This window comes from Cyprinus carpio, chromosome B12, assembly GCF_018340385.1.
Source record: "Cyprinus carpio isolate SPL01 chromosome B12, ASM1834038v1, whole genome shotgun sequence".
Taxonomy (NCBI): domain Eukaryota; kingdom Metazoa; phylum Chordata; class Actinopteri; order Cypriniformes; family Cyprinidae; genus Cyprinus; species Cyprinus carpio.
This window is the reverse complement of record NC_056608.1, coordinates 10,976,412-11,001,448: the sequence shown is the minus strand read 5'-3', so window position 1 is coordinate 11,001,448 and position 25,037 is coordinate 10,976,412. Positions and strand designations below refer to the sequence as shown.

Here is a 25,037-nt window from a genome sequence, read left to right as displayed (position 1 = left end):
CCTGCAAATATCTGGCTACAGTAGATTCTATGGTAAGTATTCTGCCATAAACCTTTAGGATTTAAATTATAGTGACAAGTTAAACTGTATAAACCATATCTCAAATTATACCAGATATGTTTTTTGCACGTTGCAGAGACAGCATGCTTTTATATTTCAAGCTTATCCATCAGACAAATCGCTTTCTTTCAGGAACACTGGGAGTGCTCTTATTAAGACTATAGTGTGTGGGCGCTTTCCAAAACCCAGAGATATGCAGATGATAAGTCATGTCGTCTGGTGGGAGCTTGGATTGTCAAAGCATAAAATAGCATTCATCACAACAAAGAAGACCAATTGTGTGTCCAGTCTTGGTCCTGGAGGGCCAACATCCTGCAGAGTTTCGCTTCAGCTTGTCCTAGCATACCTGGAAGATTCTAGCAATCCTAAATATCTTTATTGTTTTGGTTCAGGTATATTTAATTGGGGTCGGAGCTAAACTCTGCAGGACATTGGCCCTCCAGAAGTAGGATTGGACCCCACTGTTCTAAATCATAAAAAACAGAACAAATAAAAAAGGCGAGAAGAGTACTACCAAAGCCAAGTGGCTTTATAAAAGAAAGCCTTAGGACTTTTTCTTGATTTTCTGACTGTACAGTTTGGAATAGTCATATCTGCCACAGTTTCAGAGTCAGTGAGCTGACATGAATGGCCATCCCTCCATGCTCCATGTGAAAGCTGTTCCTGCCACGGCTGCCCCAGGTGTTTCTGCATGTGGCGGGCTGACATAGGTGGTCCAAGCCTTGTTAGCTTGGAGGCTTGGTTTGAGGCAGTAATATTTTGCATCTGGCAGGGTTACATTTTTGATGACCGCATACGTAAATGCAATGTAAATAGTTTAAAACCTTCAACTCTGCTCCTGGGTCTTCAACACTGTTCTGCATGTGAAGACCCAGGGTGTAAAACAAAAATATTTAATTTAATAACATGTATTAAATATAATCTAGTCAAGTCAAGTCAAGTCTGCTTTATTGTCAATTCTTCCACATGTACAGTACATACATACAGAGAATCGAAATTGCGTTACTCTCAGACCCCCGGTGCATACAGATAACACTAACAGTAGACCCTAAAAATCTAGATCAAATATAAAATATAAGATAAAACTATACAATAAGGGAATGTAAAAAGAGACATAATAGAAAAAATAAAATAAAAATAAGGTTAAATAAAAGCAGCGCAAGGCATGGCAGATAGAGTGCAAACCAGTGAACAAACAGTGCAGATAAAATCAAATTACATTTTTATGTGATCCTGCCTGTGAAAACCCAGCTAAAGCCTTTTTTTATGAATTTTTTTTTATGTTATATGATTTCTACATAAAATCATACTTCATAAGGTAAAGAACATTCTGTGAAAATGTAACCTCATGGTGAATAAAATGATTTTATGGAGATAATGTTTTTTGTTTCTAAAATATTTGACCTATCTTTTCAGAAGAATTTTAGCCAAAGTATCACTTTCACTCTATAGGACAGGCTTCCTCCTGAAGAATACAGAATCTTCCGGATAACAACCGGATTGTTAACTTTAACCTCCAGTTTTTATCCCATAAAAATGCATCATTTGCATCACCCTGGTTCCCTCAACAAAAACCTAACATACAATTAGTTCTCTGACAATATACATAGACACATTCAGAAAGTTTTCAGACCCCCTTCACTTTTTTTTCAATTTTGCTATGTTGCAGCCTGACACTACAATTTTTTTAATTCATTTTATCTTCTCATTAATTTACACTCTGTACCTCATGATGACATAGTGAAAACAGAATTTTAGAAATGTCTATAAATTTATTAAAAAAGAAAAAACTTAAATATCACATTTACATAAGTATTCAGACCCTTTACTCAGTACTTTGTTGAAGAACCTTTGGCATCAATTACAGCCTCGAGTCTTTTTGAGTATGACACAACAAGCTTTGCACACCTGGATTGGGGGGTTTTCTGTCATTCTTCTTTGCAAATCCTCTCAAGCTCGTCAGGTTGGATGGGTACCCTCGGTGGACAGCCATTTTCAGGTCTCTCCAGAGATGTTCAATAGGGTTCAAGTCATGGCTCTGGCTTGGCCACTCTAGGACATTCACAGAGTTGTCCCTAAGCCATTCCTTTGTTGCTTTGGCTGTGTGCTTAGGGTCATTGACATGTTGGAATGTGAACCTTCGGCCAGTCTGAGGTCCTGAGCGCTGTGGAACTGGTTTTCATTGAGGATATCTTTTGCATATATATGTGGCATTATATAGACCCCATATGACCAGTCTCTCAGTCCCTGCAGCTGAAAAACACCCCCATAGCCTGAAGCTCTGTAGGTGAAGAGCAGAGCAGGTTTCCTTCAAACATGATGCTTATAACTGAGGTTCATCAGACCAGATAATCTTGTTTCTCAGAGTCTGAGGGTCCTTTAGGTGCTGTTTGCAAATTCCAAGTGTGTTTTCATTGAGGAGAGGATTGAGTTTGGCCACACCACCATAAAGCCTAGATCGGTGGAGTGTTGCAGTGATGTTTGTCCTGCTGTAGGTTTCTCCAATCTGCATATATGATCATGGAGCTCAACTAGAAGGCCCTTCTCCATCAATTGCTCAGTTTGGATGGGCGACCATCTCTTGGAATAGTCCTGGTTGTGCCAAACTTCTTCCATTTGTGAATTATGGAATTTTGCTGGATTATTGCTTTCCCCAGGCAGTTCCTTTGACCTCATGGCATACATTTTTAAAAATGAATTTAAACAATTGTAGTATCAGGCTGCAACATAAAATTGAAAAAAGTGAATGGGGTATGAATACTTTCTGAATGCACTGTATATGTACATATATTCCCTGAAAGTCTGGGTTAGAATAATTTGCAAGAGTGTGACTAAATGCAACATGAAAGCAGACTTGTGAGTAGACTAGCGAGTGAGTAGAGTAAGTTAAATGCCACTTGCAACCACCCACCCCAACAAAAAAAAAAATAAAAAAAAATTTTTTTTTTTTTGTGGTTTTGGTCTACAAAAATACTCTATAACAGTGTAAAGTACTGTACATGTTTTCCTCAGAGCCTGGGTTTCATTAAAAATGTTAAGAATGTTAAGATGGCACCTACCCGATGTCTATTTCATGCCATTTTGTTAGGGTCACTGGCCCTTTAAACCGGTGCGGAAGTGCTTTACTAGTATAAAACGTCACCTACAATGTCAAACGATGAATCACTTGCACAAGGCAGAGTGGCGGTCGGTTGCAACAACTAGTAATTTCCAGTTCCCTGTCATTCTCTATCATCTGACATAAGCTGATCTCCGTCTAGTCGGCGGACTATTCGTAGACAGGTGAAGATCAAATGCTATTTTAGGACGGACCGAGGACAAGAAAGAAGATCGAGAGTAACTTGAGGAATGGCTGCATCTAAGTGTAACGTCACGCGACTGACAGAAGCTCTGAGCAGACAGTTACTGGACTCGGTGGACAGTGTGCTGTTTGACTGCGATGGCGTAATATGGAGAGGGGACCAAGCCATCCCCGGAGCCTCTGAGGTTATCAATTCATTGAAGAAAAACGGAAAACGGGTGTTTTTTGTTACGAACAACAGCACAAAAACCCGACAAATGTACGCGGATAAATTAGGCAAGCTCGGTTTCGATGCCTCCGCGGACGAGGTGTTCGGGACCGCGTACTGCTCGGCGGTGTACCTCAAAAATGTGTGTAAACTCGACGGAAAAGTCTATTTAATTGGGAGCAATGCGATGAGGCAGGAACTCGAGGACGTGGGGATCCGGCCGGTCGGTGTGGGGCCTGACCCCATCTCAGGAGGTCAGAAAGACTGGGCGAATGTTCCTCTCGATAATGAGGTACGAGCTGTACTTGTCGGCTTTGATGAGCATTTCAGTTACATGAAGCTCAACAGAGCTCTGCAGTACCTGTGTTACCCCGACTGTCAGTTCGTGGGAACTAACACGGACACGAGGCTGCCTCTGGAGGGAGGCAAAGCGGTCCCTGGTAAGCAAATATGAATGACATCACAAATATGCGTTACCTTGAATCATGTCGTGTTATCACAACGACCTTGTCTTCCGCTTGTCTGCAGGGACAGGGTGCCTTCTAAAGGCGGTAGAGACCGCTGCGCAACGCCAAGCTCAAGTGGTCGGAAAGCCCAGCAGCTTCATGTTCGAGTGTGTGGCCAGCCAGTTCGGTCTGGACCCTGAGAGGTGCCTGATGGTCGGAGATAGACTGGACACGGACATCATGCTAGGCTCAAACTGTGGCCTGAAGACCCTGCTGACCCTCACAGGAGTTTCTACTGTAGCAGAAGCTGAGGCAAACCAGAAGAGCGAATGTCCACAACGGCAGAAGATGGTGCCTGACTACTATATAGAGAGCATTGCTGACATTTTACCTGCACTACAAGCATAGTCAGCGTTTGTTTAGAATATACCCACTTTAATAGAATATTTATCAATATACTGTATGGGTATCAGTATTTTAATATTACAGTTCATTTAAATAAGTTTAATAGAAATTGTCTGTCTCTACAAATATATGCAGTATGATTTACTATGACATCGAGGCTTCATTTCAAACTGGCCTACCTCTTTTTTTTTTAAATATCCCACTGTTTTAATATTAAGGTAATATGAGGGCAATACATTTTCATTTTGGTGTTTGTTTTGTTGTGTTTTATTTAATATAGTATGTGTTTTCTGGTCAGTAACACTCGGGTGCTACAAAACAAGTGACCCTCTAAATTGTGCCGTTTGTTTTTATTTCATCAGAAGTACTTGTTCAATTCTGTACTGTTAATTCACTGTACTTGCAATATAATGAGTGAGAGAATATTCTGAATATTATTAATTATTATATTTTGCACTTGACAGCTTTGTCACTCACAAACCCATAAAACCTGGAAGGATTTTACTTCTTCACCATGGTTTGAACAAAGTGTTCATTTTGCTTAATGGATCAAATAAATAAGAACTGTTAATGAAAAGTGTACTACGTTTTCTTTTTCTTAATATTGTACTTAAATGGATGAAAACTCACTACTTACCAAACATACTTTTTTCTGGGTTACATAAAAGACAGTGTTTTGAGAAATGATATTTTGAAAACTGGTTATCGACATTCATCAAAATGTCTTATTTCACGTTCCTCAAAAGAAAGGTCACAGAGTTTTGGAACGACATGAGAGTGAGTAAATGACACAGTTTTAATTTTTGGGTTCCCTGTAATGAGACTGCACTTCTGTTTTCTCTTTATAACCACCTCTGAAGTTATTAAAGTCACCTTGGTCAGTCAGCAGCCTAAAGGCATGTGGCCAGTCGATGCCTTAAAAACTGGCTCCGCGACGAAAAGCCCTGTCCACAGTGCCGATCTACCTGTCCCCTTTGTCTATTGTCTGGTATAGGGGTAGTCAGCCAGTGGGTTGGACTACCTGGTGGGGGGCAGAGAGGAGTAAGACGCCTATACCGCAGGCACCGCTGGTCAGTCTCAGTCATGAACATTGCCTTACACAGAAAGAAGTAAGACAGGTACCGTGAGGAGAAGCAAAACAGGGCAGAATGGTGAGGTGCTGGAAGCTTTCAGAAGCCAGTCTGGAGGACCCACAGAACATGGTGAGAGTTCATTGCTGTTTTCCATTAGCAGTACGCATACTTTAGATTATAGCACAAATATGTCAGTTTGTGTTTTGCTTAGCTGTGTTTTATTGCTTGCTTATGTGTACAAACCATAAATATTCTTCAATGTGAATGTGCTTTAAATGTAGCATGGAGGGAGATGATTGTGTGCTTGGATTTTCTAGCACTGTGGTCCTATGAGCTCCTCCAGGGTTCCTCACAAAGTTCTCTGGGGGAGTATTGCTGCCATGCTGCTCATTGTTATCATCGCTCTCGGTGTGACCGCACATCTAGGGCTACAGCACAAGACACAAGTAAGAGTCAAGGCATTTCCTATTTTTAAGGCAAGACACTAGTAAACCATTGAATGTGTGTTTGTTTGTTTCCCATGCACTGGAAACATTTTTTGCGTTTATAACTTGTTTTCTTTCATAATAGTGGAAAGAAAATATCTTTTTTTTTTTCTTATGGTTCATATGTCTAAAAACATGACGAAAATGTATTTGTATTTTGACAGTATTTTCTGATTTACGGAGTCATAAATATCCAAAATCCTATTTTAAGTACACAGTTCCTTATGTGCATATTTAAATGTAACATTTCAAAAACTTTGGAATACAAATGCAAAACACTTGCTTTGATGTACTGCGATTAATCAGCAAGGAAAGTATGGTGATATGATATCACCAGTGGTGTCTTGCTTTAAGTTGTCAGCACTGAAATGAAAACTTTTCTGCAGTCTTCATTGCAGGTTGTCAGAATTCCCGATCACACAGGTGACTTGATCAATCAGTCGGCTCTGATTGACAAGCACAACAGCGTCGTGACCTACTCTGTGACTTCCCATGTCAACCGCACCTCCACAGTGATTTTTGACATGAGACAAGTAAGGCCTTTTCTTTCTCTATGGATTAGGCTTTTCCTCTGAAGCTCAATGACATTTCCCAATATATCGTTCTTCCTCAGGGGCTGGTATGCTATAAACCTGATAACCAGGACAGCTGCTTTCTTCGCCGGATGGAAAGTTTGGATTACGAGAATGTGCAGTCTCAACTGAACAAGTCGGAGCAACAGGTAAAAGATTTCTGCTTGTTGAGTCTCCTATTTTAGTAATGGACCAGAAGATTGTGTGATTATGGCAAACTAATCTTCCAATATTACATTATATTAAATATATACACTGCACTTTGCAAAAAAATAAGAGTTCCAAAAGGGTTTTTTTAAGAACTAATGCACCATATGTACCTAAACGTAAAGGTGGCTGGCAAATTGACTGACACTTAAACATGGCACCACCCCAGTGGTCTTGGGTAGATTAGAGAGCTCTTTTGGCTGCTTTCTCCTCCGTGACTCCAGAAAGGGAGTAATGGACTGCACCAGCTCAGGAGGGCTTTAGTGTAGCCGAGTCCGAATTCCACAGACCATCTGATCCACCTTGGCTGGATCGCATTACAGGATGGGACCACAGGGTGCACAATGGCCACTCTGTTGGCTTTTTCCTCTTATAAGTCACTACTAGAAAGACAGAGCTCCTTTCCGCAAACAGAGCAGGGAGCTGTGTTGGACACACTTCTCTCAGCACTTAACAAGGTGATTCATGCGCTGGGTTATGATCTGTGCAGAACGGGATAGGTTGATGAACCGATAAGTATCGCTGACCACTTAAAATCTTGGTCTCAGTTGAGATTTTTGCATCATTGCATTTGATTAAAGCCATTAGAGAACTTTTTGGAAACTCAATCCATGGTCAATAGCCTTTTGAACAAGATTTCCAATTTTTGCTGCACAATGAGCTATTGAGAAGCATAAACTGCCTGTCGCAGGCTCGCTCAAGCATTACTCCACTTTAGCAAGTGTCTATCTGATCTCTCAGAGGAGTAAGTGGTGTAATTACAAATGCCTTTTGTACGAGAGGAAACACTTAAAACCCCCAAAAGACACAATTATACGATCGGGAGTTATACAGTGTATGCGTTCACACAGGAACGATATGCTGAGCCTGTATCACATCGTTAGAGGATAATTTACTCAGCAGTGATATACAGTGAGATATGTGATGATTCTCACAGGTTCGTCAGGTCTGGGTGGTGGGAAATCAGACTGAAAAACACACAGAGTTTTTGGGAGTGCTGTCCGGCAGTCGTGTCGAAGCTTCCACCCTTCAAGAACCTCTTCAGTCCCTCTGTCAGCAGGCCTCTGTGTACTGGACTAGAAGATCTGATGGTAAGAGTAAGTCAATACTACAATATTACATTCTGTTACAATAAACTGATCCAAAGTGAAAGTCAATACATGTGTAATGTAACAAAAGATGAAAGTGAAATGCTTTCACTAAAGTATTAAGCAGCAAAACTGGTTTTAATTTTTTCTTAAAACACTAAATCAGCATATTAGAATGATTTCTGCAGAATCATGTGACACTTAAGATTGGTAGAAAATAAACACAAAAGAGACTTCTATCAAAAACATGAAAAAAATAAATAAATAAATTTACTGACCCCAAACTTTTGAAAGAGTTATGATCAATCAGCCACATTTGTGGCATAAAGTCGATTACCAAAAAGGGAACCAATTAATACTTAAAACTGCATATCATTTTAGCCATATAAACATTCCACTTACATTCTTCTGTTACAACTTTTATATTATTTAATGGGTAAAGTAGTTTAAATCATTTTAAACCAATAACCACAAAACCATACTAAAGCTTAAAAAATAAGCTAAACAAATATTTATACACCATATGAAAGCTGAATAAATAAGCTTTCCATTGATGCATGTGACAATATTTGGCCGAGATACAACTATTTGAAAACCTAGAATCTGAGGGTGTAAAAAAATCAAAATATTCAGAAAATCACCTTTAAGTTGTCTGAATTAAGTCCTTAGCAATGTATTTTACTAATCAGAAATGAAGTTTTGATATATTTATGGTAGGAAATTTGGAAAAATACATGATCTTTACTTAATATTCTAAGGATTTTTGGCATAAAAGAAAAATCGATCATTTTGACCCATACAATGTAATTTTGGCTATTGCTACAAACATTCCCCAGCGATGTTTTGTGCTCCAGGGTCACATTTGTAAAGTAGTTGCATTATGATTACGTTGTAAGATTAAGGCCTGTTTTCTCAGACATGGTTTAGGTTAAGCCAGGATTAGGCCATAGTTCAACTAGGACATTTAAGTATCCTTTATAAACGTGCCTTAGAAAAAAAAAAAGAAAAAAAAAAAAAAAAACATCACCATCTTGAGACAAAACAATGGCACTGATATTTTAAGTTTGAAATTTAAACAGCTCAGACATGCATTTTAGTCTTAGACTAGGCTTAAGCCTTGTCTAAGATTAGATAAATTGTGATTAAGTTGTACATTTGGATATAACTTCACATAGAAAAGCTAGAAAGTATATTTATTAGTTTTACATTGAAATCATGTTAAAATACATATAGTTTACACTGTATCTTGTTGCTATACTACTGAAACAGTGAATAATTTAACATTTACAAACTGGCCCCAATCACTTCTAAACAAAATTCATCACTAATCAAATTGATTATAAAAATATTTTGTGTTAATCAAAATGCTGTATTGAGCGAACATTGTAGCTAGAATATTCCTTGTTAAAACATTGGATGAGTTGATTTTTGTGACAAGAGAATGTATAGGAGAAAACATGCAGAGTTGCTCTTTAAAGAGCACAGTGACAGAAACCTAATCCAGTAGTGCAGTGAGATGGAGTTGTGACCTTTTTAAGAGTTGCAACCAGCAGAGCATGAACGAGGAACAGGACATTGATTATGATTGTCATCGGCACATCCATAGAAATAAGAACCTTGAGATTTCTTTCCTTTTTTCCTGAGGTCCCGGGAAACAAAGACTTATTTACTTCTGCATCGACATCTGCTTTCCCAGCAACATTTGTGTTTCTGTGTGCTTCTACTACTTGCCAGAGTGACATTCCACTGACGGTGTACCAGCACACGCCAGGGAAACAAACAAATGCGTTCACATCCATGAGAGCAACTGGAGAGGGTACACAAATGCCATATTTAATGGCAGTCTGGCAACGAAGGCGGAACCATCTTGTCATGTTATCTGCTAAATCCTTATCTTCACCTTCTCTAGTATTTAGCCTCATTTTCCAGTTGCGTTTGAACATGACTCGGCTCTAAGACTCACTCCAGCTTGTATCTTGTAACCTGATGCAGATGAGTAATGGAAAACACTGTTGGTCTACAATAAAGCACCATTGTGTTCAAACATTCATAGATATCTGAATGAGTATTTAATTCTAGAAAGGGAATAAATTCAGCGATGCCTGGATAATAATCAAAAGCTAAATATATTTATTGACAAAACTTGTAGGTGCATACAAATACTGACTACATGCATCCTAACATATATTTGAATTTGCTACGATAAGGATACAACATTTAGAAAGTTTTTAGATCAGTCATCATCATCATTAAGGGTTTTTACTTTGATTTTTACACATTTATGCAGTCCACTTAATACCATGAGGATGGTTATGAGATGCAGATGTCAGGTGTTATGACCAGCATACTATCCAAGCACACTGTCATTGAAGGCCAAACACACCACGGCCTTCTGATGGCCACTGTACTCCCGTTTGATCTCTCCAGTCTCCACACACCACAGACGTGCAAGGTTATCTGAGGAGGCTGGAAAATACATTAAAATAAACATATAAACACAAATTCTTCACAAGATTCTATTAAAAAAAAAAACAACAGTCTGCTAACTCAGGACAAGTGAGGGACGAGGGACTTATACTCAACCATTACAAAAGTATGTTATTGATGCTCCAAGAGGCAATACATGATATTAAGAAAAAGAAAGTAAAGTTCTGAACAGGATAGTTTGATTTGTATAAAGTATTAATTTATCTTGCGGAACATAAAAACAAATCTCTTATTGTTAAAAAAAATTAAAATTAAACATCTATAAGATTCAGACCCATTTTACATCTGTCTTTTACTACTATCTACTAAAAATGTAATTAATAATTTGATACAATGTACTTACAAACATATTTTTTACATTGTACTTTTATTTGAAAAATACCTCTAAGTTACTAAATCTGTAATACTGTAGAAACTAGTGCTGTCAAATCGCTTAATCGCATCCAAAATAAAAGTTTGTTTACATAATATATGTGTGTGCTGTTTATCTTTCTGTGTATATACAGTATAAACACACACACACACACACACACACACACACATAAGAAATATTTACATGTACATATGTACTCATATTTATATATGATTTACATTATAAATATAAATATATATTAGATACATTTCTTGTGTATGTGTATGTATTTATATATACATATAAATATACTCAGCACACACGTGTATTATGCAAACACAAACTTTCATTTTGGATGCGATTAATCGATTTGACAGCACTAGTAGAAACATCTGTAATTACAAAGCCGTTAACCCACCTTTAAACCTAACCACACCACAAAACTTTATTTTACTGTACGTGTACTTACTGTCCAGTGTACATATCCAAGACAGTAATGAGTAATATAGGCCTAAGTAACTACATGGGTTAAGGTTAGGTTTAGGGGTAGGTTCAGGCCAGCGTTACTACCTAGTTATTACTCAGTTATTGTAATTACTACAATGTGCAGTAATATGTAGATGCAGAACAGGACTTTAAGGGTTACATGTATCCTACCTCAATAGCAGCAAAAGTGTTTTGCAATACAACATGAACACAATAACCAACTGTACCAAACAATAACTATAATTTTTTGACGCAAGTACAAAGGGATAGTTGGCCCATAAATTTCAATTCTGTCAACATGTACTCACCCTCCACTAGCTCCAAATCTGTATGAGTTTCTTTCTTCTGTTGAACATGAAAGAAGATCATTTGAAAAATATTGGTAAGCCATTGACTTCCATAGTGTTTTCATATTATGGAAGTCAACGGCTATCGACCAATATTCTTGAAAATATCTACTTCTGTAATCAACAGAAGAAAGAAACTCATACAGGGTTGGAACAACTTGAGGGTGAGCAAATCATTACAGAATTTTCACTTTTGGGTGAACTTTGCTATTGAAGCCACCTCATGTAATGTGGGCCCAAAGATTCTACAATGGTCATGTAAACTTATGATCTTCTCGTATTAGTAAAACATTTGGACTGCGTATGTTGTGTGTGTTCACCTGTAACTATGTATTGTGAATCTCCAGAGAAGGCACAATCCCACATCCAGCCTCGGGACGTCTCTCCTGGGTTGTTACTCTTTATACTCAACTCTGTCATCAGAGAGAAGTTGGAGGTTCTCCAGATCTTACAGGTCTGGTCAGCAGAGCATGTGGCCAACAATCTGGCAAAGAGTTGAAAACACTGGATGCACTGATTTGTATAATAATTGTAAAAACAAAAATATTCACTGATCTCTCCCTGTTCCTTAGTTTAGCTTTTTTGTAAGACACTTACGTGGAGTCTGGGCTGAACTTGCAGCGTAATGAGTAGCGTTTGTGGGCAGGGATCTTTGTCTTGGGTATCAGTTGTGTCACCTCATCGCCGATTCCTCCGGCCAAATTCCACACATAACAGTTGCCCTACAATCAAAACCAAATACACCAAACCTGATTCTGATACAGTATGAATACATGCAGTACACATTAGCTCAACCTCATTAGTAGTGTGAAATATTGAATAACACTTGATTGTTATTGGTTACCGACCGAGCTGTTGACTGCAGCCATATAACTGGCATCAGGATCGATATGGACAGAATTGACGGACACATCTGGCTCTGGGATGAGCTGTTCATTGTGGTCTGTTTTTAAATCCCAGATATGGATAACACCACTTTGGTCCCCAACAATTAATTCAGCCTAAAGCAAATACATTCAGAAAGAAAATGTACTGTACTTTTGATTGGTGTTCTTGTGAGCAGTAGTAGCAGATAATAAAATATTAAAAACAAAATATCCAACTGACCTGATTGGGATGAAGACACACACAATTAATAGGTGCATTGACTTGAAATATTCTTTGGCACTGTAGATTCCTTGACCTGAATGAAAACAGTACTTTAAGAAACAGCCTTTATAGATACAGCAGACAGCATTTGTTTGGCCCTACCTCAAGTCCCAAATGCGAGCCATGCAGTCTTCTCCACCCGTGTACATCCACCGCCCGTCCTCGTGAAAGCCAACAGACGTGATGTTCTTGCTGACACCGTCGTAATTGATCACAGGGTTTGGATTATTGGAGTTTAAGTCATACATGCGTATGTGTTGATAACCTAAAATGCAAGAAAAAAGTACAGTGTGGAAACTATACAGGCAGAGATGAAAGAGAAATACTGTTTGCATAATTTACAGCTTTATATATAAATTAGGAGGCACATGCTGAACTTACCAGTAGCAGCGATCATGCTCCTATCAGGTGTCACTTCAAGGGAATTTACCTGCTGGTGTTTGAGTTAAGCATCTTGAAGGTATTTTTACACCTAAATAAACTCACTAATCCTACTGCACAGGATGTACCAGCAGTTCCTTGTGGGAAAAAAATACACTTCAGAGTCCTTATAATGGAAATAATATACTATAAAAAATAATGTTGTTTGCAGTTAAATGAAAATGTTTTCATTTTTGAGGTAAATTAGGTGGAATTAGTTAAACTTAAGTGTGCTTTTTGACCCACTTAGGTAGTACATTTTTAAATGCAATTGTATAATTACTTACATTGTCTTTGAAATATGGCCATTTATGGTAACGAAAATATATATTAATGTCATTTCTATTAAAACAATGCATGTCAAGTATTTAAAGAATTATACATTTATAGTAATGAAGCTGCGTTATACTTAAAAATGTAGCTAAAATTATGATTACATGTGCTTTAGTATCTTAGTCATAACATCTGAATAAGTACACTTCTTCAAAGCATGACAAATGATTATTAAATGATTGCATGATTAAGAAAGTACTTTAAAGGAAAATGACGTTACCAAAACTTCTAATATGTCTTTATTACAAAGTGCACTTTTTAAGAAACATGACATCATTAAGGTATTCTTAAATTGCTTTTTATTTCTGTAATATTACATTATCTGCAAGTACATTTTTAAAAATACTTTTAAGATTTGAAATGCACTACAAGTGTAAATTCTAGAGCACTTCTTTTTGACAAGGGGTAAAGGTCTGTGTATCTTGCTCGTGAAGGATACAGAGTCCTGGTGCTGGACGGTTCTCGTGCAGATGCCACTGTGCGCCTGCCAGAACCTGACGGTATGATCATATCCAGCGGTGGCGAGTATCACCGGATCACTGCCGACGGTGCCTTGATTCACATTCATGATGAACTCAGTGCAGACCTTATGACAGCTTCACGGGAGGATTTCCAGACTCGTGTTAGCTGAGGCGGTTGATATAACTCAATGAATGTACCTTAATGCGTTTTATGTTCGTGTTTCTGTAAATCGTTTATGTTGGCAATAAGATAACAAAACTTGTGATAGCATGGCATTAATGTGTTTACCGTGCTAAAATGCTTCTCTTAGAATAAAATTGGACAAGCTTGATACAAATAATATAACTTAATTCAATGTTCTTACCTGATGGTGAAGATTGCACTAGAAATCCGATCAGATAAATGTAAAACTATGATCTCAACAACGAATTGAGCATTATTTACAGAGATGTCAAACCTAAGCAGTGCTCCTTCCAAAACCGGCCGCGCAGATACAATTCTTGAATAAAAGGTTCCGAGGCAGCACTGTGTTCAATATTTAACGTTTTTATTTGTTAAAGCAGTTAAGAAAAATCAGTTTGGAACAAACATGCATGGATACACCAAATTAATTCGTTTACAGAGATCAATTACAACAGAATGAGATCAAATTGGACACAGGAACAAAATGTAAAAGAAAAAAAAAAAAAAATATAAATATATATATATATATATATATAATCACATGCTGTTTGTATATATATATATATAATAATAATAATAATTCACAACATATGCATGTGAACCAAAGCAAACCTAAAACACAAGTAGACCTACATTTAATTTGTTTTCACATGCTGTTTGGTTGCTGTGTTGCATCAAACCACAAAGGAGGCAAAGTTTTGCTTCACTTCAACGGGGTCAGCGAGTGCACATGACAAAATGCTTGCCCTCATTCCACTTCTGCTTCTAGTAGATGGAAAAACCTACAGTTTAAAATGCAGAGTGAGTTACATCCTTAAATATTCAATTTTCAAGATAAGTTGCAAATGGCAAACATGAATAACCTTTAGATAGATTTTGCATCTCTCCAGAAGAAACTTCCACTTCAGAGTCGTCCTTTGAGACTCCGACAGACGCAAAAACTCTTCTATCTGTCAACATAAATAGTTGGTGTTTACTCTTTGCAGGACATACAGACATTGGGACACATACAAACAATCTTGACTTAGCTCACTTTACAGCCCAGGGTTTTTTCGGCCACTGTGCCTGCCAGGCTGCACGACTGCACAGTCCCAGTGTGATCACTGATGTCCACCAGCAGATCAAAGCCTTCAGTGGCCTGGAGCTGTTGTCCTTGATTTGGACAGGCATCATTGGAACATGTCTGACTCTCCTCATTGATTCGAAATTTGCATTTGGCACTGGTGGAGAAGTTATTTGTTAAAACTCAGGCTAGTGAATAGTAGACCATTGCATAAAACTCTCAAAGCATTGCACACTTACCATCTCTTGCGTATGACCTTTGAGATGGAGGAATTCAGTTCCAGACTTGTCATGAATCCAAATATTATGCAATGTAAGACCTCAGCATGTTCTTGACTTCTGGCTTTAAGCTTTTCCACAGTCAGAACATCACTAATGGAATCCACTGAGAAATAAATGGAAGGATACAGTTTTACTGGTAACACTTTACAATAAGATTTCATTTTTAACATTAGTTAACTACATTAGATATTAAGAAAAATACTTCTAAAGTCTATGTTAATCTTAATGTTAATTTCTGCATTTCTTGATGCATTAATAAAATCAGAAGTTGTATTATTTAAAGGACCTGAGCTAATATGAACTAAGAATAAAGAATTGTGTTTTTGTTAACTAACGTTAACAAAGTTTATCAAATACTGTAACAAATTGCTCATTGTTAGTCAATGTTAGGTTAGGAATAGTTCACCCCAAAATTAATTAATAAAATTTAATTTGCTGATTTTCTCACCCTCAGAACATCCAAAATATATGAGTTTCTGTTCTGAAATTTAAACTTTAAACCGTCACCTTTTGCCACAAAATGAGTCCACAATCCATACTAATGATTCCTCCAGCGAAAATACCACCCCGTTGTCCTCTCATATCAAAATCCACCAAAAATAATTTTCAACTGAAAAAACAATTTTAATGAATTAAGAACCCTAATTTAAACAAAAAGCTTGAAACAAAAAATAAGATTGAGGACTCGTATTTTAACCATAAGCTTGAAGTTAAAAATGATAGATATGTTTCTTAAAACACAAAGATTATTGTGATGTTTTTATCGCTCTCATTCTGATGGCACCCTTTCACTGCAGAGGATCAATTTGATGAGCAAGTAATATAAGGCTATATTATGCCAAAACTGCTCAGACGAAGAAACAAACTCATCTACAGTACTTCTTGGACGGGATGAGGCTTAGTATATTTTCACTTTTGCATGAACTATTCCTTTAATGCATTAACTAATGTTAATAATGGGACCTTATTGTAAAATGTTTCTGTATGAACTGCACCATACATACGGCATTGTTAATGCAGAGGTCCAGATACATCACACGACTTACATTGCACATCGTCACCTGAGAGGATGTCTTGGTCATCCAGTCCTCCTGCTTCTAGCAGTTCCCTTATACATGTGTACAGCTGGTTGGCTTCTGCTGTATCTAAAATGTGATTGAAAACAATTTAAGGATTTTAATGATAACTGTTAAAATACAACGATAATAAGAATATTATAATTGTAAGTATTTAAACAGATTCTTTAATCTAGCATATCCCATCGCTACCAGGGTTGAGGGTGATGATCGTCTTTGAGGTGGCTGTTGCTGTCATACAGTTGCGAAAGCTGTCAAAAGTGATGCGGGCATCTGCAATAAACAGCACTGAGAGAAAATAGATCACATGAATTTCAATCATCATATATCAGAAATTGACAAAAAAACAAACAAAAAAAAAATAAACATACCTTCTCCCCTCTTCATCATTTTTACCACCATAATAATATCCTCATCACACCAGCATGAAAAAAAAAATTAATTAATTAATTAATAATTAATATAAGTAATGAAATCACTCAATTTAGTGTTTAGGGTGGATATTTGTTGTTAATGAATTATTGATTTTTTTTTAATCATACTGAATTTAATTATACTCACCACACAAAAGGAAATGATTTCCCAGTGTCATCAAAGAGCTTTATTTCTAGCCTCTGTCCTTTGCGTCCATCAGATTTGGTAAAGAATTTCTCCTCTCCAATCTAAATGATAAAATCTCAATCACTGAAAATTATAAAAACACATCTGTACTTTTGCACACCAGTCACTAATGCCAGGTTGTGTTCATTTCCCTGACAGTGAGAAGGGCTAGCAGTATATTGTTGAAATCTAACCGACTGCACAGCTGCTAGAATGTTAATAATGTGTCCACTCAGACTCTCTCCATTTGCAGTAATGTCTCCCAATGAATAGAAGTCCCTTGAGTCTTTAATTGGCATGTGGAATAGTGGCAGAATCCTGGCCTCTGTTTCTAAATCTGAGCATATCCTAATGCTTGAGTGAGTCTCTGTTACCAACAGCCTGTAGGTACTGAAATAAAATATGTATCACTTACAGTACAAACTTGCAGTATGATGACAGTGTAATGTTTCTTAGTTGGATGTGATTTTTATTTTTTACCTGGGTGTTGAAGGGCAAAATCTTTCTTCTTTCTCATAGTCTTTGGTCATAACGAGGGGGTTTTCAATTACAACTAAAACAGAAGATGCTTTTTTGGCTTAGTGGCAATTCAGTGCATTAGAAGTTAATATTAGAAGTGGTTTTGTTAACAAGAGTAATTGGAATCTAAATGACTGATTACTATTTAAAATCTCACCACAATCCCCAATCTGAAAGCGACTGCTCAGTCCTTGGATGTATTCCTCATTTCCCCATGCAGACACATTGATAAAATGTTCCGTTAAATCAAACATTTCAGAGCCAGCATCTGAAATAAAAATAAAAGACTGCATATTATATGCTATATATATATAAAAAAAAATATATATATATAAAATAAATAAATAAATAAATAAATAAATAAATAAATAAATAAAAAAAAAATATATATAAATATATATATATATAAAATAAATAAATAAATAAATAAAGACATAATGGAAATACAACGCATGAACATCTATGTAATGGTAACCAACTTTTACGGTCTGGAAATCCTCTTGAATCAGTTTTTCCAATTATAACTCCAACCACCTTCTGGAAAATGAAAATGACTCGTTATTATTATTATTATTATTGTTTTTAATCAAAAAAAATTCCTTGCAGGGATTCTATTACAAGGCCTGTTTTGTTAAGAGCAACTTATCGTCACAAAACTAAGCTGAGTAAAATATATTAATATTGAGCAATTTTCCTACTGCTAATTATTTATTCAAATTAAGACACCAGCTTAACCAGGCACTCATAACTACGTCTTCTGATATTCGCCCCCTCAGGTTCTCACCGAGTGTGTGATGTTTATGTTTAGGTCACATATTGGCACGAAGTTTCCAACTGGACCGTACATCATTTTTTATATACCTGAAACAACATTGTCACAACGGCAAAACGAGTATGACGACAAAATTATTCCAATTTTATGAAGTGCTAAACCAGCAAAGGGGAGTCATCAAAAAAAAATTTTTTTAAAATAATGTAACTTTATTTTCAACTTGAAGAACTAACGCTGAGGTAAAAAAACTTCGTTGCTAACTTAATTGTTACTTTTTCTGTACCGTACTCTATATAATTCATTATAAACTATTTAGACAATGTGTTATTATTCGTTAAACTTAACCGCCGCTATAATCACCTCGGGAAATCTCGTTCGCTTCCCACACAGTCAGAAGCAGCAGATGAAGCAATTGGCGGGTCCGGAGCTTTGAAATGTGACCGTTACTACTACACCCACATTTGGGTGATCCCTTTTTCTTTTCTTTTTTTCATAAATGTCATATCATGGTCTTCGATAAAACAAAAAAATATCAGTTTATGCAATTTTGTGTGATTTAAAAAAAATATTTACCTCTAAAAGTACCATATTTACCTAAAATATGCTTATTTTTATGTTATATATTCAATATTTATTATACTTCAGTAAAAAAATAAATAAAATTCAGTAAGTTCAGACAGCCAAAACCTTTTGGTGACTTCGGTGACATATAAAGGTATAAAAATATCAAAATATCAATAGCCTCTGTATGGCTGTAGTACTCAGTAGATGAATGGGCCATACATTTTCTAAGTTAAAATTGTAGAATTTTAAAGAAATATATGCATACAGACTTGTACGGAAAAGACAAAGTAGGAGACAGAGTAATCATTTATTTAATATATATATATATATATATATATATATATATATATATATATATATATATATATATATATATATATATATATATATTAGGGCTGTCAAATGATTAATCACGATTAATCACATCCAAATAAAAGTTTTGTTTACATAATATATGTATGTGTACAGGGTATATTTATTATGTATATATAAATACACACACATAAATTATATATTTAGAATTTTTAGAATTTAGAATTTATAATATATTTTATATTATATATAAATATATTTAATATATAAACATAACATATTCTTCTTAAATATATACATGCATGTGTGTGTATTTATATATACATAATAAATATACACAGTATACACACATATATTATGTAAACAAAACTTTTATTTTGGATGTGATTAATCGTGATTAATCATTTGACAGCCCTAATATATATATATATATATATATATATATATATATATATATATATATATAAAAACACACACACAGTGGTGTGAAAAAGGTGTTGGCCCCACTGATCTATAATATAGAACATACATAGATCAGTGGTTGGCCCCTTCCTGATTTCTTATTTTTCTGCATGTTTCAGATCATCAAACAAATGTAAATATTAGTAAAAGATAACACAAGTGAACACAACATGCAGTTTTTAAATGAAGGTTTTTATTATTAAGGGAAAACAAAATCCAAAACTACATGGCCCTGTGTGAAGAAGTTAAAACTGTGGTTTATCACACCTGAGTTCAATTTCTCTAGCCACACCCAGATCTGATTACTGCCACACCCGTTTGTAAACAAGAAATCTCTTAAATAGGACCCGCCTGACAAAGTGAAGTAGACCAAAAGATCCTCAAATGCTAGATACCATGCCAAGATCCAGAGAAATTCAGAAACAAATGAGAAAGAAAGTAATTGAGATCTATCAGTCTGGAAAAGGTTATGAAGCCATTTCTAAAGCTTTGGGACTCCAGTGAACCACAGTGAGGGCCATTATTCACAAATGGCAAAAACATGGAACAGTGGAGAACCTTCCCAGGAGTGGCCGGCCGACCAAAACTACCCCAAGAGCACAGCGACGACTCATCCAAGAGGTCACAAAAGACCCCACAACAACATCCAAAGAACTGCAGGCCTCACTTGCCTGAGTAAAGGTCAGTGTTCATGACTCCAGCGTAAGAAAGAGACTGGGCAAAAATGGTCAGCATGGCAGAGTTCCAAGACGAAAACCGCTGCTGAGCAAAAAGAACATAAAGGCTCGTCTCAGTTTTGCCAGAAATCATCTTGATGATCCCCAAGACTTTTGGGAAAATACTCTGTGGACTGACGAGACAAAAGTTGAACTTTTTGGAAGGTGTGTGTCCTATTACGTCTGGCTTAAAAGTAACACTGCATTTCAGAAATACAACATCATATCAACAGTAAAATATAGTGGTGGTAGTGTGATGGTCTGGGGCTGTTTCCTGCTTCAGGACCTGAAGACTTGCTGTGAAAAATAGAACCATGAATTCTGCGGTTTACCAAAAAATCCTGAAGGAGAATGTCCAGCCATCTGTTCGTGACCTCAAGCTGAAGCAAACTTGGGTTCTGCAGCAGGACAATGATCCAAAACACACCAGCAAGTCCACCTCTGAATGGCTGAAGAAAAACAAAACGAAGACTTTGGAGTGGCCTAGTCAATGAATCCTACTGAGAAGCGTTTCCAAACAGATAACAATTTCATTTCAAATTAATTTTGCAGACCCAACAGATGAGAAAATAACTCAAAAAAAAAGTAGGTTCCAAACAGATAAGAATGTCATTTTAAATTAGTGTTGCAGACCCAACAGATGAGAATTGTCTTTTCGTAATGAAGAAAGAGAGAGAGAGACAAGAGTTTGCCTTAAAGTCAAGCAGTCCTCTCTGTTTACTGAAGACACCAGTAGTCACCATAGCATCTCTTCCCTGAACTCCATGTGGGGGTCACATTAGCAATATTTCAGACTGGTTTTATCAGTAAGTAATTTCATTCATTCATCTTGCACATGTCCATATCAGCTTATGCAGACTAGTATAAAAATAGAGCAACTACTTTAGTCTCTGTGGCATCCAGGACTGTCATAATATATCTGTGAACAGGATCTCCACTTGGGGCTTTTCCTCGTCCACTTCATGAGCTGAACATCCCGTTACCAGTGCGCATGCAACAGCAGCCTCATCACCTCGCTTATTGTTTATCAACCTTATCTGATTGGAAAAAAGTTGGAGTATGAATTAAAATGGTTACTTATTAATGTAAATACGAATAAAGCCATGTGATAATGTTAAGATTATACAGAAAACTACATGTGGTGACTTACCTTTTGGGACAAACTTAAGCGAGTGGCTGAATATTCAAAAACGGGATAAGCCCTCCTCCGGTCCATCATTCAGAAACTCATGGCCTAGTCCATTACCACACTTGCCACACAGAACCTGCATATATAGGAATGGAAACGTATAAACACACAGGGACATATTTGTGGTGTCTGTAAATATTAACTAATTAAAAAACATCAGATTCTGACCTTGTAGGCTGTTAATGTCTCCATGTGTTTTGTTACACTGTCCTCTCGGATGGTCTCTGTGAAAGCAGGCCAGGGGGAGGAATGCTCATATTTGGATCTGCTAGAAAAGAGTGGATGCCCACACTGGGAGCAAACATATATACCTGCAGAGAAACAATAAATCAGGTAACTGTCCTTTTCGACAAGTTTGTAAAACAGACACTTTGTTTTCTTAGCTATAGTAATATTTAAGCAGAGTAGGTTAGCAAATTTCGCTACACCAGTGCAGTTTATAAATTTTATAATCTGTTACATCATAATCTCCCTTCAAGGTAAAGAGAAGGGAGCAGGTTGTGGAGAGTAAATAATGAAAAACATTACTTACCGGGTTTAAAATTCTCTTTATAATACTCCTTCCCGAAAAAAGAACAAAATGACATTTTGCACAGATCAGTAGACAAAACAGACAGTGTATGTACAGATCAGGTGCGAGGACAAGTCAAGGTGAAAAAACTAAAGGATGATAATGTTCCGGTCACGTGACCATTACAAAAGCGCACAGTAGACCTTTCTCTGAACGACCGTAAGGTGTCAGTGCAGATCAACCGAGGAAACCGCTTGATATAATGAATTAATATCTAAATTAATAAAGGTGCTTTAATAAATGGATTCGTTTAAAAGATTGATTACATACATTAAGAACACATTTATTTCATGGTAGGCTAAATAATGCATGCTATGATATGTTTCAGGAATGTTTTTAAGAAACCTCGACCCTTTAAAAAGGTAGCCTAATGAAATATAGTGAGGTTCAAAAGTCAAAGACCACAAGTGAAAATTCAGCTACCTTTATTTACTAATTTACAAATGGCAAAGAAAAGACATTTTGAATTAAGATTTTTACAAACACAAGGGAAACGTCACTTGTTGACATTTAAATATGGCATGCTGACATTTAACCCTATAAAGCCTACTGTATCATGTTTAATACACGAGGCCTCTAAATTATCTACGTGATACAAATTAGAAAAAAAGAAAGAAAGAAAAATCGTGTATAGCAATTATTACACATTTTGAGGAACATTTATTTGTATCAGTTATCACGGTATTGCATTGCAGGATGTGTTACCCCCCACAATAAAACCACAGAGCTTTTATTCTTGTAAAACTAATATTTCTAAATTATGTTTCTAATAATTATCTTAATAAGACATAGGCCTGCATTGGGAGCTATAGGTAGAGTGACAACAGATATTTATTTGTATTTAATTTAGTACTTTGTTAAGGTCTCAGTGATTTACGTTAGCTATCAGAATTTGCATCTTTGGCATTATAAATAACAGTACCTGCAGCAAACTGTTTTGCTCAGTTTGGGCTTCTGAATAAAATTAAGTGTTTTTTTTTCTCCTCCTCGAGTATGAGCTCCATTTTCTTACTATATCAGTATATGCCATAAAAACCTGATTTATCACATATACATATAAAACATAAAACAATCTTTTAAAGTTTTTTTTTTTTCAAGATTTTATCTAAGGTTCTAAACTGTAATAAACATTTCTTTAGACTATTATTTAATATGCCAGGCTTTACAGGGCTTATGCATTTATGGCTCACTAAAAGAGCACAGTCTCAGAATATAAAATTCAAGATTCACTGAAGTACTACTGAAAATGAGTATTAGCAAATTTTAGCAACACTGTAAATGCTACAAACCTTAAAGAACTTTTTTTTTTTCTTTCTTTTTTTTTGGTTGAAGAGGTGGGAGAAGAAAAAATAAATAAATTCCAGCCACATTTAGTCTTAAAGAGCTTTGCTGCTCATATGTTTAATAGGTTATGCTCACTCATATTTGCAATAGTGTTTAAGTAACTCCGGAAGTTCCAACCAGTCCAAAGCCATTCTGTGAATGATGTGTTTCTGAATTGTCTTTCGGCAGAGTGTCTGCAGTGAGGCAACTAAAACACAGGAGCAAAAGAGAGGGATCATTAGTCTGTCTGTTACAGTGTGGGTCATATAATCATATCAAAGCATCATAGCAAGTTATAAACTGAAACTTACATCCATATTCCACCTGGACAATCCGAACACTTTTAGTAGCTGCAAATACATCCACAACAGCATACAGCGGCTTATTGGTGGGGATCCTCTTGGCAGAGGCTCCCATGTCTTCACCATTGACGATAATGTGCATGTCGGCATACCCTTGTCCCTTAGGTACATAGACAACCCCTATCCGACTGCGACGGGCAGTGGGGGGTAGAGCGTTGGTTTTGTACAGATCATCCAGGATGTGACTGAATCTCCCGGGTCGACTGCGTCCCACCAACTTGTCTCTGGGTATGCCTATGTTTTCTATATATAGGTGAGTGTCTGTGAAAAATGTTTTAGGCTTGTTTTCTGCCTCATCACCAACATTTGGCTGTTCACCACCTTCTACTTCTCCTTCTTCAATGACTTTATTATGATTTCTTGTTATTGCAAATACCCAGCTGTCTCCCATATCCACTAGATCAGGCAGAGAGTATTCTGGCACAGTTTCCAGTGTTCGAGGGTCGTGGGCAGTAAGTCCAATCCTTAAATGACCACACCAACCCAGCTCTTTCTCTTCAATCTCCACTAGGAAGATCTCTCCAGGGCTTAAAGGGCCTTTACTGAAGCAGACGCCATTTGCAAAACTTTCTACTCGGGTGGCTTGAGTCCTCGAGGGGTCCAGTCTCACATTTGTCCCATGAACTGAATGGAATTCCATAAACTGATCCAAAACCTCTGCCATTTTGACAGTTTTCTACAAGTTAAATAAAATAAGAGACATAACTTTGTAATAACTCAAGCTTGAATGTTTTTTTAGCCTGTAAAACAAATGGACAAAGAATAAAAACTAAAGACTCACTCACTCAAGCAGAATATTTATACTATCCTCTGTGTTTACTGTCCTCTTCTCTGGGGATAGTCCTTGTTAAAAGCATGAACTTTTTAAATGATACTTCTACCATGGTACCATTGTGGCTTGTGAAGTTTCTAGTCCTGAAGGGCTGACTATTTTTGACCTCCTGCATGTGTCGGTTGTGGTTTTAAATAGCTGACAGATATGGAGAGTGAAGAATAATGACTGGGAGGAGTTTTAGCCTTCAGTTCAGAACTGCTCATTGACAATTCACTATCCACAGTTTCTTGTAGATCATGGTGTTCATTTAAAATAATAATAATAATACTGAATGGTCCTCATAAGGAAGTAGAGTGAGCTTGTGTTGTCTATTTTCTAAGTAACATTT

The 25,037-nt window shown here is 36.6% G+C and overlaps 5 protein-coding genes and 1 pseudogene across 8 annotated transcripts; 2 read left to right on the top strand and 4 right to left on the bottom strand.

Annotated features, from left to right (window-relative positions):
* Window positions 1–3,194: 3,194 nt before the first annotated feature.
* LOC122139206 (glycerol-3-phosphate phosphatase-like) lies at window positions 3,195–4,997 on the top strand. Its single transcript, XM_042735321.1, has 2 exons — window positions 3,195–4,009; window positions 4,098–4,997. Exons 1-2 carry the CDS (start codon window positions 3,409–3,411, stop codon window positions 4,421–4,423), a joined length of 927 nt encoding a protein of 308 aa, XP_042591255.1. The 5' UTR covers window positions 3,195–3,408; the 3' UTR covers window positions 4,424–4,997.
* Window positions 4,998–5,127: 130 nt separating this feature from the next.
* LOC109054598 (BRICHOS domain-containing protein 5) lies at window positions 5,128–9,895 on the top strand. Of its 3 annotated transcripts, none has more exons than XM_042735323.1 (6): window positions 5,128–5,622; window positions 5,811–5,939; window positions 6,365–6,511; window positions 6,592–6,699; window positions 7,695–7,848; window positions 9,490–9,895. In XM_042735323.1, exons 1-6 carry the CDS (start codon window positions 5,569–5,571, stop codon window positions 9,582–9,584), a joined length of 687 nt encoding a protein of 228 aa, XP_042591257.1. In that variant the 5' UTR covers window positions 5,128–5,568; the 3' UTR covers window positions 9,585–9,895. The 3 variants fall into 3 exon arrangements, with proteins under 3 accessions (XP_042591257.1, XP_042591256.1, XP_042591258.1); XM_042735322.1 differs by having other exon boundaries at window positions 7,695–7,854; XM_042735324.1 differs by having other exon boundaries at window positions 5,775–5,939; window positions 7,695–7,854.
* Window positions 9,896–9,952: 57 nt separating this feature from the next.
* Window positions 9,953–14,402, bottom strand: LOC109054588 (target of rapamycin complex subunit lst8-like). 2 transcript variants are annotated; one of them, XM_019071838.2, is made up of 9 exons: window positions 14,246–14,402; window positions 13,859–14,015; window positions 13,048–13,099; window positions 12,769–12,931; window positions 12,625–12,700; window positions 12,366–12,518; window positions 12,115–12,239; window positions 11,838–12,001; window positions 9,953–10,311 (listed from the first exon to the last, which is right to left on the bottom strand). In XM_019071838.2, exons 2-9 carry the CDS (start codon window positions 13,985–13,987, stop codon window positions 10,193–10,195), a joined length of 981 nt encoding a protein of 326 aa, XP_018927383.2. In that variant the 5' UTR covers window positions 13,988–14,015; window positions 14,246–14,402; the 3' UTR covers window positions 9,953–10,192. The 2 variants fall into 2 exon arrangements, with proteins under 2 accessions (XP_018927383.2, XP_042591254.1); XM_042735320.1 differs by having other exon boundaries at window positions 13,859–14,046; window positions 14,246–14,381.
* Window positions 14,403–14,637: 235 nt separating this feature from the next.
* Window positions 14,638–19,212, bottom strand: LOC109054585 (meiosis-specific with OB domain-containing protein-like). Its single transcript, XM_042735319.1, has 14 exons — window positions 18,736–19,212; window positions 18,388–18,464; window positions 18,083–18,140; window positions 17,761–17,871; window positions 17,565–17,637; window positions 17,279–17,474; window positions 17,049–17,146; window positions 16,856–16,911; window positions 16,677–16,772; window positions 16,455–16,553; window positions 15,367–15,511; window positions 15,098–15,284; window positions 14,928–15,014; window positions 14,638–14,846 (listed from the first exon to the last, which is right to left on the bottom strand). Exons 2-14 carry the CDS (start codon window positions 18,451–18,453, stop codon window positions 14,739–14,741), a joined length of 1,380 nt encoding a protein of 459 aa, XP_042591253.1. The 5' UTR covers window positions 18,454–18,464; window positions 18,736–19,212; the 3' UTR covers window positions 14,638–14,738.
* A 1,813-nt stretch (window positions 19,213–21,025) lies between these two features.
* LOC109054594 lies at window positions 21,026–22,325 on the bottom strand (annotated as a pseudogene).
* Window positions 22,326–22,597: 272 nt separating this feature from the next.
* Window positions 22,598–24,831, bottom strand: LOC109054590 (neuralized-like protein 2). The gene is made up of 3 exons (XM_019071840.2): window positions 24,660–24,831; window positions 23,824–24,550; window positions 22,598–23,720 (listed from the first exon to the last, which is right to left on the bottom strand). Exons 2-3 carry the CDS (start codon window positions 24,536–24,538, stop codon window positions 23,605–23,607), a joined length of 831 nt encoding a protein of 276 aa, XP_018927385.1. The 5' UTR covers window positions 24,539–24,550; window positions 24,660–24,831; the 3' UTR covers window positions 22,598–23,604.
* Window positions 24,832–25,037: the final 206 nt, after the last annotated feature.

Excerpts from the sequence above, each read along its gene's own strand:
- LOC109054598 (XM_042735322.1), top strand. The coding sequence starts at position 5,569 with ATGGTGAGGTGCTGGAAGCTTTCAGAAGCCAGTCTGGAGGACCCACAG. Across the intron at positions 6,700-7,694 it reads TGAACAAGTCGGAGCAACAG|GTTCGTCAGGTCTGGGTGGT; the intron begins GTAAAAGATTTC and ends TGATTCTCACAG. Across the intron at positions 7,855-9,489 it reads TAGAAGATCTGATGGTAAGA|GTCCCGGGAAACAAAGACTT; the intron begins GTAAGTCAATAC and ends TTTTTTCCTGAG.
- LOC109054590 (XM_019071840.2), bottom strand. The coding sequence starts at position 24,538 with ATGGCAGAGGTTTTGGATCAGTTTATGGAATTCCATTCAGTTCATGGG. Across the intron at positions 23,721-23,823 it reads TGTCCAGGTGGAATATGGAT|TTGCCTCACTGCAGACACTC; the intron begins GTAAGTTTCAGT and ends CCTGTGTTTTAG.
- LOC122139206 (XM_042735321.1), top strand. The coding sequence starts at position 3,409 with ATGGCTGCATCTAAGTGTAACGTCACGCGACTGACAGAAGCTCTGAGC. Across the intron at positions 4,010-4,097 it reads GGGAGGCAAAGCGGTCCCTG|GGACAGGGTGCCTTCTAAAG; the intron begins GTAAGCAAATAT and ends GCTTGTCTGCAG.
- LOC109054585 (XM_042735319.1), bottom strand. The coding sequence starts at position 18,453 with ATGATGTACGGTCCAGTTGGAAACTTCGTGCCAATATGTGACCTAAAC. Across the intron at positions 17,475-17,564 it reads TTTTGCCCTTCAACACCCAG|TACCTACAGGCTGTTGGTAA; the intron begins GTAAAAAATAAA and ends ATTTTATTTCAG. Across the intron at positions 15,285-15,366 it reads AAGGTCATACGCAAGAGATG|TGCCAAATGCAAATTTCGAA; the intron begins GTAAGTGTGCAA and ends CTTCTCCACCAG.
- LOC109054588 (XM_019071838.2), bottom strand. The coding sequence starts at position 13,987 with ATGAATGTGAATCAAGGCACCGTCGGCAGTGATCCGGTGATACTCGCC. Across the intron at positions 12,932-13,047 it reads GAGCATGATCGCTGCTACTG|GTTATCAACACATACGCATG; the intron begins GTAAGTTCAGCA and ends CTTGCATTTTAG. Across the intron at positions 12,701-12,768 it reads GCTCGCATTTGGGACTTGAG|GTCAAGGAATCTACAGTGCC; the intron begins GTAGGGCCAAAC and ends GTTTTCATTCAG.